Source organism: Abrus precatorius, unplaced genomic scaffold (genome assembly GCF_003935025.1).
Source record: "Abrus precatorius isolate BTA unplaced genomic scaffold, Abrus_2018 Scaffold3, whole genome shotgun sequence".
Taxonomy (NCBI): domain Eukaryota; kingdom Viridiplantae; phylum Streptophyta; class Magnoliopsida; order Fabales; family Fabaceae; genus Abrus; species Abrus precatorius.
Genome location: NW_020874373.1, coordinates 22,752,451 through 22,770,262, shown reverse-complemented (window position 1 = coordinate 22,770,262; position 17,812 = coordinate 22,752,451). Strand labels below are relative to the sequence as shown.

The following is a 17,812-nucleotide window of genomic DNA, read 5'->3' as shown; positions in this document are numbered from 1 at the left end:
CACTTGACAGATCAAAGTTAAACCATTTTGTAGTCCAATATGCTCTATGTTCCAGCTCTAGAGGTAGGTGACAGGCTTTTCCAAATACTAACTGATATGGAGACATACCAATTGGAGTTTTAAAAGCAGTTCTATATGCCCACAATGAATCATCCAACCTATTTGACCAATCCTTCCTTGAGCTGTTCACTACTTTCTCTAGAATTTGCTTCATTTCTCTATTTGAAACCTCCACTTGTCCACTTGTTTGTGGATGGTATGGAGTAGCAACCTTATGCTTCACACCATATTTCATTAATACAGCTTCAAGATACTTGTTGCAGAAGTGAGTACCTCCATCACATATCAGCACTCTAGGCACACCAAATCTTGAAAAAATGTTCTTTCTTATAAAAGAAATAACTACCTTTGCATCATTTGATCTGGTGGGAATTGCTTCTACCCATTTAGACACATAATCCACTGCCACTAGAATGTATTCGTGTGAGAATGATGGGGGAAATGGTCCTATGAAATCAATCTCCTATGCATCAAATAGTTCCACTTCTAAGACGTTGGTTAATGGCAGCTCATGTCTTCTTGAGATATTTCCAGTTCTTTGACATTTGTCACAGTTTTCCACATACCTCTTGGCATCTTTGAAGAGTGTAGGCCAAAAGAAACCTGCTTGCAAAACTTTTGCAGCAGTCCTTGAACTTGCATGGTGGCCTCCATATTCTGAATTGTGACAATGCCATAGTATCTCAGCTTACTCACTTTGTGGAATGCACCTTCTCAGTAGCCCATCTACTCCAATTTTGAATAGGTATGGGTCTTCCCACACATAGAATTTGCTGTTATGTAAGAACTTCTTCTTTTGCTGCTAGGTAAACCTCTTTGGAATGAATTGAGTGGCTTTAAAATTTGCAATGTCAGCAAACCAAGGCATGTTTTCCACTGCAAACAGCTTTTCATTTGGAAATTCTTCATTTATTTCCAATGATTCAGTGGTTGAACTCTCCAAAGGTAATCTGGATAGGTGGTTAGCAACACTATTTTCTTTCCCTTTCTTATCTTTGATCTCTAGCTCAAATTCTTGGAGGAGTAGAATCCATCTTAATAATCTGGGCTTTGCATCCTGTTTTGTCAAAAGATATTTAAGAGCAGCATGATCAGTGTATACAATCACTTTTGAACCCATTAAATATGATCTGAACTTATCAAAAGCATATACAACAGCTAAAAGTTCTTTTTCTGTTGTTGTGTAATTCACTTGTGCAGGATTTAATACTTTGCTTGAATAATAGATAGCATGTAATTTCCTATTTTTTTTCTGTCCTAACACAGCACCCACTGCACTATCACTTGCATCACACATGAGTTCAAAAGGTAATTTCCAATCTGGTTTTGCAAGAATAGGTGCAGAAATCAGTTTCTCTTTTAAATTAGAAAACGCATGCAAACAATTATCATCAAATATGAAATCTGCATCCTTTATAAGTAAATTACTCAAGGGTTTAGCAATCTTGGAAAAATCTTTTATGAATCTTCTATAAAAACCAGCATGTCCTAAAAAACTTCTAACTCCCTTAACATTGATAGGTGGAGGCAATTTACTAATGACTTCTATCTTACCTTGGTCCACCACCATTCCTTTTTCTGAAATTTTGTGACCAAGGACAATGCCTTCTTGTACCATAAAATGGCACTTCTCCCAATTCAACACAAGGTTAGTATCTTGACATCTCTACAAAACAGTGGATAGATTAGCTAAACAATCATCAAAACAATCATCAAAAGAATCACCATAAACAGAGAAATCATCAATGAATACCTCTATGATGTTTTCTACCAAATCAGAAAAAATAGAAAGCATGCATCTTTGGAAAGTGGCAGGGGCATTACACAAACCAAATGGAATTCTCCTATATGCAAAGACTCCAAATGGACATGTAAATGCAGTTTTCTCTTGATCCAAAGGATCCACAGCTATTTGGTTATATCTTGAACACCCATCAAGAAAACAATAAAATGAATGTCTAGCAAGTCTTTCTAGCATTTGATCTGCAAATGATAGTGGGAAATGGTCTTTTCTGGTTGCATCATTTAATTTCCTATAGTCTATGCATAGTCTCCATCCAGTCACAGTCCTAGTAGGGACAAGTTCATTCTTTTCATTAGGTACAACTGTCATACCACCTTTCTTTGGAACAACTTGGACTGGACCTACCCAATTACTATAAAAAATAGGGTATATTATTCCTGCATCTAACAGCTTCATGACCTCCTTTTTAACTACCTCTTTCATGGCTGGGTTTAACCTCCTTTGTGGCTGCACAACAGGCTTACAATTCTCTTCAAATAAAATTCTGTGCTTACAAAATGAAGGATTTATACCTTTCAGATCTGCAATACTCCATCCAATTGCAGATTTGTGTTCTCTCAAAATTCTCAGCAGTTTTTCCTCTTGTTCTTCCTTAAGTTCATTATTGATGATGACTGGATTTTCATGTTTACCGCAGGTGGGAAGAAAGTTGTTTTAGCTCTAGCTTTTGCTTTTCCTCTTCTTTATCCTCCTTTTCTAGCTTCTCCTTCACTGAATTTTCTGCATATTTTTGAATTGGCAGAGCCTCTAATTGCTGCTGCACTTCCATGATGTATTCTTCATGCAGAAGTTCAGATTTGTTATTCCCTACAGATATTATTTCGTCTAACACAACAAGTTCATCAATTTCATTAATATGGCGTTGTGTAATAAAAGCATCCAGTATATCTACCTTTATACATGTACTATCTTCAATTGGATATTTTAAAGCTTCAAACACATTAAACACTACCTTCTCATCTTGAACTCGAAGCATAAGTTCACCTTTCTGCACATCTATTAAGGCTCTTCTGGTTGCAAGAAATGGCCTTCCTAGTATCAAAGGAATGTTGGAATCCACTTCTATGTCCAGAATTACAAAATCTGCAGGAAAAATGAACTTATCAACTTTAACTAATAAATCTTCAATAACTCCATATGGATAAGTGTATGATCTATCAGCTAGTTGCAGTGTAATGTTGGTGGGTTTTACTTCCTCTATCATAAGTTTCTGCAGAATAGCCAATAGCATCAGATTTATGCTTGCTCCCAAGTCACACAATGCTCTTCCCACAGTGCAGTTTCCTATTTCACAAGGAATGCTAAATGATCCAGGATCTTTCAGCTTTTGAGGAAGCTTTCTCTTGAGAATGGCACTGCACTCCTCTGTCAAAGGTACTGTTTTATCATGCTCTAGCTTCCTTTTTCTGGAAAGTAGTTATTTCATAAACTTTGCATATGAAGGCATTTGCTCCAAAGCTTCTGCAAAAGGAATGTTAATTTGTAATTTCTTAAAGACATTCATAAACCTTTCAAATTGTTCCTCTTGTTTAGGATTTTGCACTCTTTGAGGATAGGGCAGCCTCTTGTATTTTTCTGGATCTATTGGCTTACAAGCTTCCTCAAAGAGTTGCTTTTTGGTTTTCCTCTCAGAATTCATAGGAACATCTACTTTTTCTTCTGAATGGTCTTTCTTCAATAGCTTAAAATTTCCTTGTTGCAGATCTTGTTTAATTTTTCTCTCTGCTGCATCATTTACTTTCTTTTCAGCTGGTTTAGGGCTTGTAACTACAGCTCCACTCCTTGTAGTTATGGCTTGACATTGCTCTTTAGGATTGATTACTGTATTGCTTGGAAATCTTCCTTCATCCCTGCTGGATAGTTGTTCAGCTAATTGTTCGATTTGTGTTTCTAGTTTCTTTATGGAAGCTTCTTGGTTCTTGAAGCTTGTTTGAGTCACTTTCATGAATTGCAGCATAGTTTCTTCCATCTCAGTCAACCTCTCATTCATAGGCTTGGAAAATTTCTGATTTCCTTGAGGTTGAGTGGGTGAATGCCTCTGAAAATAAGGCTGTTGTGTTGCTGGTCCTGCATTAGAAAAAGGCAAATTTGAGTTAGAATTCTTTGCAGCTGAATATTGATTATTCCAATTAGAATACTGCTGAGTTCTATTATTCAAAAATTGAAATCCAGGGGGATATGATGTTAATCTCAAAATGGTTGGCTTGAATAGTTGGCCTAATTATAGAAGAGTTAAAACCTTGCATGTTAGGAATAGCATAGTCCCCTAATGTTCTAATTCTGTTCTGCTCTGCCATTTCTATTGCTGGATTTGGTTGTCTCAAAGGTGTAGGTGTTCTTTTCACTCTAGGATTACTCTGAAATTCTGGAGAATGGACAGCTTCTAATTCACTATCACTCCCTATGGCTTTTTCTGCTCTAGACTCTTTTCTCAATCTTCTCAAAGTTATGTCTATGTCAGGATCAAAGACCAGAATTGATTTATTCTTGTTTTTACCACGCATATACAAATCAAATTAAAACAAAATTAGACTACAATTGATACTCAGAAATGCACAACAGAAATCATGCAAAATCTATCAGTAAAAGCATATAGAAACTTAAATCTAGCAGTTGCAGAATTGTAAAATCATGTAAAAATATGCAGAATGGCAATTACAAATATGAAGAACAATGAAAACTGAAATTATGCAGATAAACAAGGATGTAAAAATTCTATGCAGCAGACAGAAATATTATGCAGAATACTAGACAAGGTGCAGTAAAATTATACAGAAAGCAAAGCAACAAAATAAATGCTCAATCTAGTTACTTTTCTACTACTAATGATATTGAAATGCAAAATTCCCCAACAACGGCGCCAAAAACTTGTTGTTCGCAATCTAACACTAGCAAGTGCACTAGGATTGTAGCAAGTAATGAGTAAATTTAAGATCCAAATATCGTTTCCACAGGGAATTTAGGTTTCAAATACCACTTCATAGAATTATAACCATTTAAGCTTTTTCAAAATTGGAAGGAGAGTAGTAACATGTAATAACAGCAAACTAGAACAATTAAAAGTAAAATGAACTTGCAGAAAACAAAACAACGAACAAACAATTATGTGATAACAGAGGAAGAAACCATAGCTAGGGAATTGCTTCACCAAAACTCCAATGTTTAATCAATAAAGTTCTGAATTAACAAGCATTTGGAAAGAAAGACAATTAGTTTCACATTCTATTGTTCAGAGGTTAATTCCTTAACTCAGTGAACCTAACATTCAATTAAAACATTCTAATTCCTTATATCTGATTTAATTCAACATTGCTTTAAGTATAAGAAACCAAAAGATTGCAAGATCAAAGTTTCTTATCCCTAAGAAAACTATAATCTTGGTGATTGGTTCAGATCTTAAGAACAAATTCAATTTCCATTGACAAGAGTTCCTCTGAAATTAGTTAATCAAATTTCCATTCAATTCCTACGTAAAGTGCAGAATCAATCACTCAATCTATTCCAAAGCTTGAAATCCAGATCCAAAATCAATTCAACATATTCGTTTCAGATCTACAATCCCTAGCTATGAACAAATTACACAACCATGGCAACGGAGAAAAGGAAAGAAAGAGGAGAAGAGAAGAAGAAAATCAGAATCGCCATGAAAGCTTGCTCCACTCCAATTCCTCTTCGTGAAGCTCTGAGATTCGAATCCCCACTCCTCTCTCTCACTTTTTTTAACAAGAATCTAACTAAAAAAACTGAAAATGAACAGAATCCCCTTTTTTCGGATCGTTTCTGGTATTTATAGAATTTCTCAGATTTTTACGTCATCACTTTTATGAGAAATAGTAGTTATGCAGAGAGTTTTTGGTTGCGCGTTAACACTTTTCCCAGAAATAGTGGCCACGCGCAACTTCCTGATATTTAGAGCTCTCTGGAACTATCACTCTTGATGATAAAAGTGATAACGCAGAGCAAAAGTAGTTGCGCATTATCACTATTGCTGATAAAAGTGACTACGCGCAACTCACCAAGTTGAAGACTCTCTGGAACGATCACTTTTGATGACAATAGTGGTTACACAGAGCTTTCCTGATATTTTGCCTCTCTAGAACTATCACTTTTAATGATAAAAGTGGTAACGCCCAAGCTTCACTTCTTCTTTGAGCTCTGAAGTGATCACTTTCACTGACAATAGTGATCACGCCCAGTGTGCAATTTCTTATTCTTGTGTTTTTGGAGTCCAGACTTGCTTCTTTCCGCTTCCTTGTCATCAAACCTCCATGGATATGATCCTTGCTCAATTTATTCCTTCAAAAACAAGATTAAAAACTTAATTCCTAAGCAAAAATTTCACAATTGCGAAAATAACTACAAATTTAAACAAAACTTCAATTCCTTCTCTTTTTCTGAGTTTTTATGCTTTCTTTATATATTTTTCTTATCAAATGTGTTAGAATTATGCTAAAATATCAGTCAAAATATAGATTCATCACCTATGCATCTAATTTTTTTGAAATACAAGCTGTAGATTCAGCTCCAATTTTTACATTGCCTTCTTCTCTAAAGCTACCTCTTGCATCTGAGTTGAAACCATTTCCTGAGATGTTGAAGTATGAATATTACATCATTGTATATCCAAGGGAGCAACCTAAGTACAGTGGCGAGACACAATATTTTGCATATAAAGACAATGAAAAGCATGAAAATAAGCTTATTGAGTTCATGAAGCAGCTGAAAATCCCTCCGCAGTTATTTCTTCCACATTCCCAATTAAATGAAGTGTTGTATATTTTTGAGAAAAAAGAGGAATATCTAAGGATAGGGCTAAAACCATTAGAATCAAAAGTATCTTCTAGAATTAAAGATCATAAGGCGTTAAGCTAGTGACGTTAAAAAAGTGTTGTGTGAAAAAGAGATTGCAATTTCTAGACCCAATTTTTGCATAAGTCCTAGAAAAGATCAAGTGTAGGAGGAGAGTGATCACTTTCAGATCTTAAGGTAGTCACTTTGGTGAGAAAAATGGGAGTTTATCATGAAGGTAATCACTTTCCCAAGCAAAAGTAGTTACCCTCAGCCCAGATATGTATCTTTGCTATAGTGAGCACTTTCATAGCTAATAGTAGTTACTTTCAAGGCACTTTCACAATTACACAGAATGTGCACTCTCTGTAGTAGTTATTATTGTGAACCATAGTAACCATGCAAAGCACTTTTTGAGCAAATATGGTGCATGTGTCTACTATTGTGAACCATAGTAGCCATGTGCAAGCCTTTTAAGCATTCTTTATTATTGACGCCCTTGTAATGTTTATTATCACTTACAAAAGTGATTACTTTGTGCTTAAAAATTTTGAAAATAGTGATTACTCTATGACAGTTTTGTGCTATGAAATTTTGGACTACTATATCACTGTGTTTCTCCACTTTGCATCTACCATGCCATCAGAAATTGAATTAATGTTGCTTAAGTGAGGCATGAACACAAAATGCACACACATCCCTGTCCAAAATCTGTCATAGTGTTCACTTTGTGTGTGAGTTTTTAAAACTAGAAGTAACTACTTTGGACTACACTACACATCTTTTGCATGACTTTTCTGCAAATTGTTGTATAAACCTTGTTGTGACCTACATTTTTGCTGACAGCTACATTTCTTTGCATTGATTGCACCTATATTTGAGTTGCTACTGAATAAGTACCATAACGGGTTCAGATTCCATAGTAGTTACTATCATTCATGAAAGTGATCACTCTGCACTGCATTTTCATATATAAACACTGTATATTTTCTATCACATATGCCTAATGCCATCTACACATAATCTGACATGCAATTTACATCCTTGAAATACTTTGTGATTACTTTGCTACATAAAATTTGTCATGCCTGCACCTTAAAGTAATCACTATCACTGAGTATAGTGTTTACTTTGACACTGCACTTCTTCACTGTAACCATTTTGAATTGCATTTTCACTATGAATTTGGGCATGATTTTGAAGCTATCATTACTATACCTGCATAACTACTACTGCACTATGCTGCACATGCACTTCCATATTCTGCAGCATCAATTTTTCTGAAATTTCCTACCCATATACTGCTTACTTATCTTTCATATTCCATTCACTATTTTCTTTTCTCCCTATAGTAAAATGGTGAACACACCCAGGAAGCTAAAGAGGATGATAACTCTAGCTCTTCGGAAGAATAAGAAGGAGATGATGCAAAAATAATTTTCTTACCTTAAGAGAGGTATTTCTTTTGAGTTACATCAAGAGTGAATGCAAGAAACTAAGTTTGGGATGTTGATCATGACTGTAGTTGCTTGAGGACAAGCCACATCTTAAGTTTGGGGGTGGTGGACATTATACATGTTAATAATACATGTAAAAAAAATGCTTGAATTAGAAGAAGAGAATGATTGTCAAAGTCAATAAAATCACAATTGGTGAATGAATGAGAAAAAACAATACAGCAAGGGCCATGAGTTGAAAAGGATTCTCACATAAGGCAAAATAATAAAAAACATAGTCAAAGAATGCTTGAACCTCTCAAGCTGCATCATTTAATGCATTCCATTCTAGTTGTTGTGTTTATTCACTCAAAAGAACTCTCTTCTCTTGAAAACCCACTTGAGCTTTTGACCCTCCTTGATCAAAGTTGGACTTAACCTAAATCCATTTGTGACCAACAAAGTCCTCTTGATATGTGATTCATTGTATCAAGGCAAAGGAGATTAAGAATATGGGTAAGCATATGGTAGAGTGAGGCAAAATGTATGAATTGAAGAGAAACACTTAGCCTGAAACATTGATGAGTAAAGAGTGAAACATCATCCTATAAGCTAGATAATTTCTTTGCATTAAGTGAATTGCATGAAATCTTGCTAGATTTGATTTCAGTTGCGTAGGACTTTGCATGAAAATAATTGATACGAGTGTGATTTCTCTGTTAAATAAATCCATGATTGTAGAAATGTTAGAAGTGCCAGTTAGAGCCTAAGATTGGAAAGAAAATTTTTGAATTTTTTTCTTGGATAAATGAAAGCCTTTACAATTAATTTTCTTTGGTTTTTATTTGCTTGAGAACAAGCAAAAGTTTAAGTTTGGAGCTGTGATGAATCCACATTTTATAGATATTTTGTTTATCTTTCTATAGATTTTTCATAGAAAAATAGACTTAGAAATTGTAAATAGTATAAAAATCTCATTTATCTTTCTTAACTTTTGTAAATATATTTTGCAATTTTGATCATTTAAATAATTGTGCAGGAAATTTCAAACAACTTCTATGAATTTTTTGCTCTTTGGAAAATATGAAGTAAAAGTAACTACTTTTATACACCGTAGTAATCACTACAGCAAGGGACAAGTCAAAGTAACTACTTTCAAAAGCAATAGTGATCACTATAGAGCCAAAGGAGAGGTGTAGACTTGCGTGTAGTTACTATCGTGAACAATAGTAATTACTATATTGCGTGTGGTTACTATCGTCTACCATAGTTGTTACTATGCAGTGCACATAGCTACTTGCATGTGCAATAGTAGTTACTACAGAGAGGAAGAAAAAGCCTAGAAGTTGCACGTAGCTACTATCATGAACGATAGATTTTTACCATTTAGAGTTAGAAACTTTTTGTAGAATATTTACTTTTAGATATTTTAGGGTTTTAAGATACTTTTAGAGAGCCTAGGTTTGTCTTTTGTTGACAACCAAGGGTCTAACCTAGGGTTTGAATTACATTTCTTCTTCACTTTTCTTTGATTTTTTTATCTTGATGTTATTGATTTCCCTTTGTTTTCATCTTGTAATAGCGATATCCATCCTTATAGAGGGCTAATTTTCTTGTAATTCCTAGTGAGTTCATATGAATTTTTGAATTCCTTGGCCTTTAATGTTAATATAAACCCCTTCCTTATGGATTTCTTCTTCCCCCAATCTCTTGAACTAAGTTAAGAGTTGAATGAGAGGGTGTTGCTTATCAACTTCAAATTTGTTTTTAACAAAGGTTCTAAACTTGGTTTGCTTAATTCTGATTTTAATTCTAAGGTTCCTTAATCCTAATTAAGGATTAGAGATTGAAGCCCATTGATTTACTTAATTTTGTATGGGAATTTAAGGTTAATTTTCACTTATTAAATTAATCTCATTTAGGGAAAGGGTAGAGTATTAAATCTTAGCAGGAATTGGGATAGAATATGTATGGACAAACTAAGGGTTACTATATTTTATTGATTGAACTTTGCAATTTAATTTTCTGCTTAAGTAGATTGAACTTGAAATCACAAAAGCCCTCCCTTTTTTTACTTGCTTTATGAATACACTGGACATTACATGTTTTCCTATTTGGTCACTCACCCAATGATTCACAAGAGGACGACCTAGGTTAGCACCCTAGTATTACATTAATTTGTGTTTAAATTTTAATGAGGATTCGCGACAAATCTTTAGTATTATCAAAGAGCGATTCATATAACCGCTTTTTAAAGTATACCGCAAAGTTAAAATTTGAAATTTCTTTCTTCGTGCGTTTTCTATTTCAAACCAAAATTAATTTTAGTGTTATGTTCAAAATTTCTTCAATTTTATCACAAATCAAAATTGAAATTTAGTGAGTTTCTACGTTGTATTAACCAAACAGTTCACATTTGCAATACTAACAAGCAGAAAAATGAAAACAAATTAATGGGATGGTTCACGGTTAATAGAGGAAAAAAGAAAGAAAGGGAGAATAGAGAGAACAATAAGAAAGGTAGCAATAGATATGGAAGAGACCAACTTTATTAACGCAGAGAAGACAAAGAGAACCTACAGTGAAAGAGACAAAGAGAACAACTTTGTAAGCTCATAAAAGACAAAGTAGATGAAGAGAACTTATAGATGTAAAAGTGACCAACTTTGTTAGCAAGACGAAGAAATTTGAGAGCGTACTTCATTTATAAGATAAAAATATATATTTTAAGAATGGTTCTCTATTAACCACTCTCAGAAGTTTACATTAGAGAGCGGTTCTTTATCAACTGCTCTCAGAAGTATACATTAGAAAACGATTCTCTATTAACCGCTCTCTAAAGTGTGACTTTAGAGAGCAGTTAACGAAGAACTGGTCTTAGAGGTATACCTTAGAGACTGATTCAACGTTAATTGCTCTCTAAATATATTATTATAATGCGGTTCGTACTAACTGTTGTCAAGTTAGCGCTCCACAAGCTTGTTTCTGTTGTAGTGACAGATGTTAAAATGGATAAAGTGACATGAAGATATGGATTGATTTTTAATATTTGGTTAAATGTGGAGCAATATGCATGGATAATTTTTGTTTGATTAAAATTGTATGAATAAGTAAAAGGGTATAAGCTCAGACATTGAATTGATTGAGTTAAGTAAGTAAGAAATGGAATATGTACGATTAATGAAAGATATATATACATAGTTTTGTTCTGGTTAAATTTGTTAAGCATGGAATATTGCTATTTTGTTATACGTTGTATTAGAAATGTTTATGCATTATTTTGATTAAATGTATAAGATAAGAATTTTAGTGGACAAGGGATGCTCACCCTTACAATCTTTTTTAGGTAAAGAAGATTGATTAAGTCTCTAATTAGAATAGGTTATTTTTAAGAATATAATTATATTGATTATGTCTCTAATTAGAACTTGAAGTATTTTAATAATTTCTTTATAAATAATGATTCAAAGCACATGTGTAATATTTAAAATTAAATCGTCAATATTAACATTTTAACTTTTCTTTAATTGGGAATTTATAATCTCGAATCTCCTTAATTCTATTTACAAATGAGATTTAAAATTTTTCTCATTTTTATTCATTCAGATTTTACAATACATGAAAATTTTCTCGATATTTATCTACTCTTAACTTATTTTAAAGCTCATTACATTGATCTTGTATATTCATATAGGAAATTATTTAAATTATAGTAAAAATGTTACAAAATAGTATCACATATTTATCTACTCTTCAATTATTTTAAAGCACATCACATTGATCCTTGTATCTTCATTTAAAAAATTATTTAAATTATAGTAAGGATGTTACATTGTAAGCATTATTTTATATAATTTCATGAATAACTAAATTCACAGTAACTACTAGTGATCGTATTAAATTAATTAATGAAAGGATATGATAAGCTATGTTCAATTGGAGTTTAGGAACTCAATAATAACATTAGTTTCAATAAGTTATTAACAAATGTATTACAGTTTTCATGCTTTCCTTGAAATTCTTGCACATGATAAAGAAAATGAATCTTGAGTCCGTAGATCATTGCGTACGAAACAATTTAGAATAAATGATTGAAAAAAAAAAACACAAATTACAAAAAGTTTGAATAACTTTAGTAATTGCTTATAGATGACATCAAACGTTGTAAGCTTTCCATAAATGAACCTTTATTTATTTTCCAGACCTTATAGAATTTTTTGTTTTTATCTCTTTCATTTCCTTCTTCTGCTGTCTTTTTCTTTATTTTTGATTGAAAATTCATCCTTTACATATTTGTCTAAATAATTTAGAGTTTAATTATCTTAGTACTTGCCCAATAGTTTATGTGGAAAATATTTCTAAATTTTGAACATTTTCTATATTATTTATTAAGAAGGTACACTTGCTCAGCAAGAGCTAACAACGTCGTACATCTGTTGTATGTATTATTTTAGTGCACAAGAACTATTTAACAAAAAATTAAAAAAAAAAAAAAACAGAGGATGTAGATCATTCAATGATAGTTAATGTATCTCTTACATAACTGTAAAAGTAAAATAAATACTTGATTTCACATTAATTTCTTACGCCTCTCTGGTATGTTGTTAAGGCACAAATTTTATTAACATCTTGACAAGTATTTATAAAAGGTAAAAGTAAGAAGATAAAATCATTTTAAATATAATTTTTTTTAAAAATTTATCATTTAACTTCTCTAAAATATGCATGAAGTATATAAATTAAGTTTAACTTTATTAGTGTTCGGGACCCAATTCAATCTAGAGGAAGAAGAGTGACTAAGCTCAAGTTTGAGTAGCTCTTTTATCTAAAATACCTTAGACATATTCAAATTTAAAGTTATCTTGCTTATATAGATTTTGATTTTTTTTTAATTTATTAACGTAAAACATTATATCTTAACAAACTTTAAATAGAAATTTTATTTACTTTTCTTCTCGTGTGAGTAATTATTGAAATGTTTATCTAAATTAAACTAAAATAATATAAAAATGAAAAAAATTAAGTGACCTGAAATAACAACGTTAGGTAAGAAAACCATTATAGAGAACAGAAAATAAGTTGAGGATCCCAGCGTCGTTGAAGCAGCTGAAGTCTCAATGTATTAGTCACTTGGCTGCAGAATTCGATCATGTTATGTTGGAGTGGCCGACCCACCACGTGAAGCACACTAATCACAGCACGTGCGAGTTTTGGTGAAATTGAATTTTGCACATAAAACATGTGACTGAATAGAACGAGTGGCTGAAAGATGGTGTGAGTTCCCTTTCGTATCGCATAGGCACAAAGTGAAAGCTTACAAGCAATTGTCCTTGTTTCCTTAATAAGACATGGCAAATTCCCAGGACGAGTCTCTTAGTCACCCTCTCTCCCCTCTTTCTCCGAATAAGTGTAATTGCGAGCTAAACTGAAGTTCAAGTTTGGTACACCATCAATGCTCTTACTCCTATTTTCTCACTCGCGCGCCTAACTTGGTGCTCACAACATGACAAACTCTTTCAGTTATAACTCAGAATTACCTCGTAGCATATGCAACATCCCATCTCCAACAGCACAGCGTGATCAAAACCTTCACTTTCAAAGATAACTGAGAATTAGAGTTAGCAGTCATGTGTTAGCTCCAAGTAAAATGGTCGATGATGACGGTCATAGTTTTCCGATATATACGTTAAAATAGTAATGTTGATGTTTTCTCAATTATAAAAGACGCGGTGATGGAGTAAATTTATGAGGCACATGTGAAAACATGACTCCATCCATGGACAAGAGTTAGGTTTCCGTCGGTCTTCAACGTTCCATGGCTATGCATCACAATGGGTAATAAGGAAAAAGGAGGGTGAATTATTAACAAACGTAGCTATTGGGGCTAACCTGTGACCACGTGTCAATTTGTAAACGCTTTTAGTTAGGTGATGTACGTATGGAGATTATTCTTTTTCCAAAATGTAAATGCATGTGTCACCTATACATATGCCTGGCTGCCTTTCCGCTTATAAGGTGAGTTTGCCACTACTTTATATCTGACTATTTCCGATTACCGGTGACACTAAATCAACAGGGGAAAATTATATTTATTTTATATTTTAAGCTTTCACGTGAAACATAAAAATGTAATTTACCGATATTGAAAACAAATTTAAGCATGAGTTGTGTATCTGTAAATATTATGCTTATATATAACTAAATCTACTTCCGATGTTTGGCCTGCATCTAGTTAATTGCCACAAATCATTTTTTATTTTATGAAATACCCATATCCAATAATTTATGTACATATACGATCCTTAGGTTGAGACAAAGATCACAAATTTTAGAAATCTACATACGTTAAAACAAAACAATCATTGAGATAATGATAGGATTTACTATTTACTACAATGAGTAAACAAGCCCACCAATGGGAATATATATGTTTCAAAGCAATTTAGTTGATGTTTAATTAAGCTGCTCGATATTACCGCACATAACTAATTTAATTCTTAAATTAAAATTTGCGTTACGCAAAACACCAAACATCCAACTACTTATATATAAACAAACCTAATAATGTTTTAAACTGAGACACCCCAGCTTTATGGAACTTAAGCACTAAGGTTTATATATATTATGCACTTAAATATATATTATATAGGTTTAATCCCCGTTTAGTAATTGCATTGACCAGATATCCTCCATGGTCCAATAGTTATTGCTGTCGCTGGCACAAGAAGATTGCTCAGGGATTGTGGGGTACTGAGTTGAAAATGGCTCTAACATTCCTTGGTAACAGGGTGGAGAGTAGGTCTCCATGGGCTCAGCCATAGTGGACACTTGGCTAGTGCTTGCATGATGATCATTTGTCTCAGAATTACTCTGTTGTTGGAAGTTCTCAGCTTGCTTCATATGCTTCTGGATCCTTGTTCTCCAATAGTTCTTGATCTCATTATCAGTTCTTCCGGGTAGATGCTTAGCAATTTTAGACCACCTGCATTTGTGAATGATTAATTTGTAAGAGACAGACTGACATAAATGAATAGTGTTGAACATTTGTACTGGTTTTTGTTGTTGGCTGTAAAGAAAATTTGAATCAAAAACTTTAAAAATTAATATAAATATTGTCGAACAAAATGCATTGAGCTTCTAATTACCTCGGACAATTTGATAAGTAAATATATTTGTCGTGGTGATCAGGATAAGCAGAGAGTCACTACAATGTGACTAGGTTATTGAAATATGTGGTGCGAGAGTGTACACGGGTGTGCGTGAGAGTAGGCAAGTTAAAACATTTATGAAAAAGAAAGTAGGTAAGCTAAAACATTTATGAAAAAATTTCATTAAAAAGAAAGTATTGAGTTGAAATTTAATTAAAAGCTGCTATTGTCTGGCATATTTTATATTGATTAGCAGAAAAAAAGGGCAACACCTATATTGAATAGGGTCTTGTGTCTGATTGAGGCCATGTTCCATGGTTAAGATTCGAAGTGAGATTCTGTTTGGTCGGACTTATAAAACGACCATGTTGAGGTACGTATGTTGCTGAGTTTCCTTTGGTGTATGGAGATGATGCCTTTGTTTAGTAGCAGGGGCTCTCCGAGACCAGAAAACAAGATTTCTCAATGCTTGCGTCAGGTAGAGAGTATGGTTCAATTCAAACATCTATTCTTTTTTCCATACATATATTCCTTTTCATTTGTTGTCTACGTTAATAAAAGTTCAGCTTCTCTTTCATGCAATTACAAGTTTTCAAGAAAATTTTAAACATGTCACCTCGATTCCTATTCTTCTATTTTGCCTCAACTTGTTAATTTGACCATCTCTGTAAAAGACGTGCCAAATATGTGTCTAATTGTTTCCTTGTCCTAACTACTAATTAAAGTAGTCATTTATATATAATAAATTAACAAAATATTTTAAAAATTAGTTTGAATTAAATATTTTATATATATCTTTTCTTATTAGTTGATGACTTGCTTTGATTGGCCAACTAGTTTACATATGCAATATATGTAAGTAAATCTCCACGGGGAGGCTCTCAAATTGATAACGTCATCACACTGCCCTTGTCATGAAGAGCCAAAATTGTATGGTTTGGGTCTATTTTCACCCAAACTATTAAAAAATTTCTCTTTCATCCGAACTACAATGCTATAAAGATGTGCCCACTTCCATGAGTTCGGCCTAAAGTGGAACTCCTATCTTGTCCCACTTATTTGATTCTCATTCACAAGGTGCCATGTCGAAACAGCTAATCCTTAAAGGATGAAGTTAGGTAATTTTAGTAATTATTTCTAGTTAAATTTAATATTTTAATTCGATAATTACTAACAATTTTAACTGTGTATTTTTTATAAAAAATTAATTTTAAACTAAAAATAATATTAAAACACTGAAAGCATTACTCTTTTATTTTAATTTAGAATATAAATTCGCTTTATAAATTATATGCACTCGTAAATAATAAGAAGGGTAACACTTTATATTATTCGACAAAGCCGACTTCCAGCCTGAGAAAAGAAGTTAGATTCTTAGAAATCAAATACTAAAAATATTTAAATTAAAACCAAAATCTCCATTCGATGATTATCTTTAGAATATAGTTCAAAATCAAAGGAATAAAAGGATTAACATTGACCCTTAATCCATAGTGTTTTCGATAGATGTAAGGACCTTATCCATTCCACTAGCTCCATATATATATGGGGGTTCACAAAAATATCCCACTTATGCTGCTTCCTCATTATTTTTAACTGGGCAAGTGAGAGAGGGAGAGGAGTGATTTGAATGAAACAGTAAGGGTAGACGCAATATTCCAATTCTTCCGTATGGATGAAATCAGAAACAAACATTTTGAAGGCTCTAAAATGTTAGAATTGTATTTCGTGCAAGAAATATTTCTCGTCATAAGTTTTACAAATACTCGTGTTTCAATCTTTCTCTTGGCTAGAATTCACTCCCCAACTATTCTCCCCTTCAAATAGTCTTTCAAGTCTGTATTCTCTGCTCATTGTTTGAAAATAGAGAAGGTTAAGAATTTAAAGTATTTTTGTAGGTAAAAATATTATTTATATGATATATATTATTTCTAAAGGACTCATTTATGTGATATATAAGTTATTTGTAGAGAGCAAGTATGCCCTACGCTTCGTTATCTTTTCTTTTCTTTTCTGTTTTCACAATTTTCATCAAATTCGTACATAAAAATGTCTTATAAATTGACCTGTTTCCCCACTTTGCATGAAGTTCCATGATCAAAAGCTGTTCATCGGGTGTAATATTCCCTCTTCTAACATCCGGACGGAGGTAATTTAGCCACCGAAGGCGACAACTCTTTCCGGTGCGTCTAAGTCCTGAAAAATCAGGATGATGGATCATTCTCTTTTACACTAGGGTTTACATTAGAAGAAAGAAAAAACATATATAAGTGAATATAAAGTGAACATCAGAAGAAGTAACATGTTATGAAAAACGAGAAATATATGTTACCAGCAGCTTTGGCTAAAGAGTTCCAGACACCTTCCCCATGATTCGCGATATAGTTGATCAAGATCAAGTCTTCTTCCATTGTCCATGGCCCCTTTCTCACTTCGGGATCTTGAGCTGTGTTGAACATTTTCTCGTCCATTATTTTTTGTGTGAGAGAGGAGATGGAAGGGGGAGAGGGAAGGTGAAGAAAGATACTTATCATATGCGATTTCTTAATTATGGGGGTTTGAGGGTTTAAATAGAA

At 33.1% G+C, this 17,812-nt stretch overlaps 1 protein-coding gene across 1 annotated transcript; it reads right to left on the bottom strand.

Annotated features, from left to right (window-relative positions):
- Nucleotides 1-14,739: 14,739 nt before the first annotated feature.
- On the bottom strand, nucleotides 14,740-17,707 carry LOC113863307 (myb-related protein 305-like). The gene is made up of 3 exons (XM_027496842.1): nucleotides 17,569-17,707; nucleotides 17,303-17,432; nucleotides 14,740-15,070 (listed from the first exon to the last, which is right to left on the bottom strand). Exons 1-3 carry the CDS (start codon nucleotides 17,705-17,707, stop codon nucleotides 14,740-14,742), a joined length of 600 nt encoding a protein of 199 aa, XP_027352643.1.
- Between the last annotated feature and the right edge of the window lie 105 nt (nucleotides 17,708-17,812).

Coding starts and splice junctions, on each gene's coding strand:
- LOC113863307 (XM_027496842.1), bottom strand. CDS start 17,707: ATGGACGAGAAAATGTTCAACACAGCTCAAGATCCCGAAGTGAGAAAG. Junction 17,433..17,568: donor CTCTTTAGCCAAAGCTGCTG/GTAACATATATT, acceptor CTGATTTTTCAG/GACTTAGACGCACCGGAAAG. Junction 15,071..17,302: donor CATGCAAAGTGGGGAAACAG/GTCAATTTATAA, acceptor TCACAAATGCAG/GTGGTCTAAAATTGCTAAGC.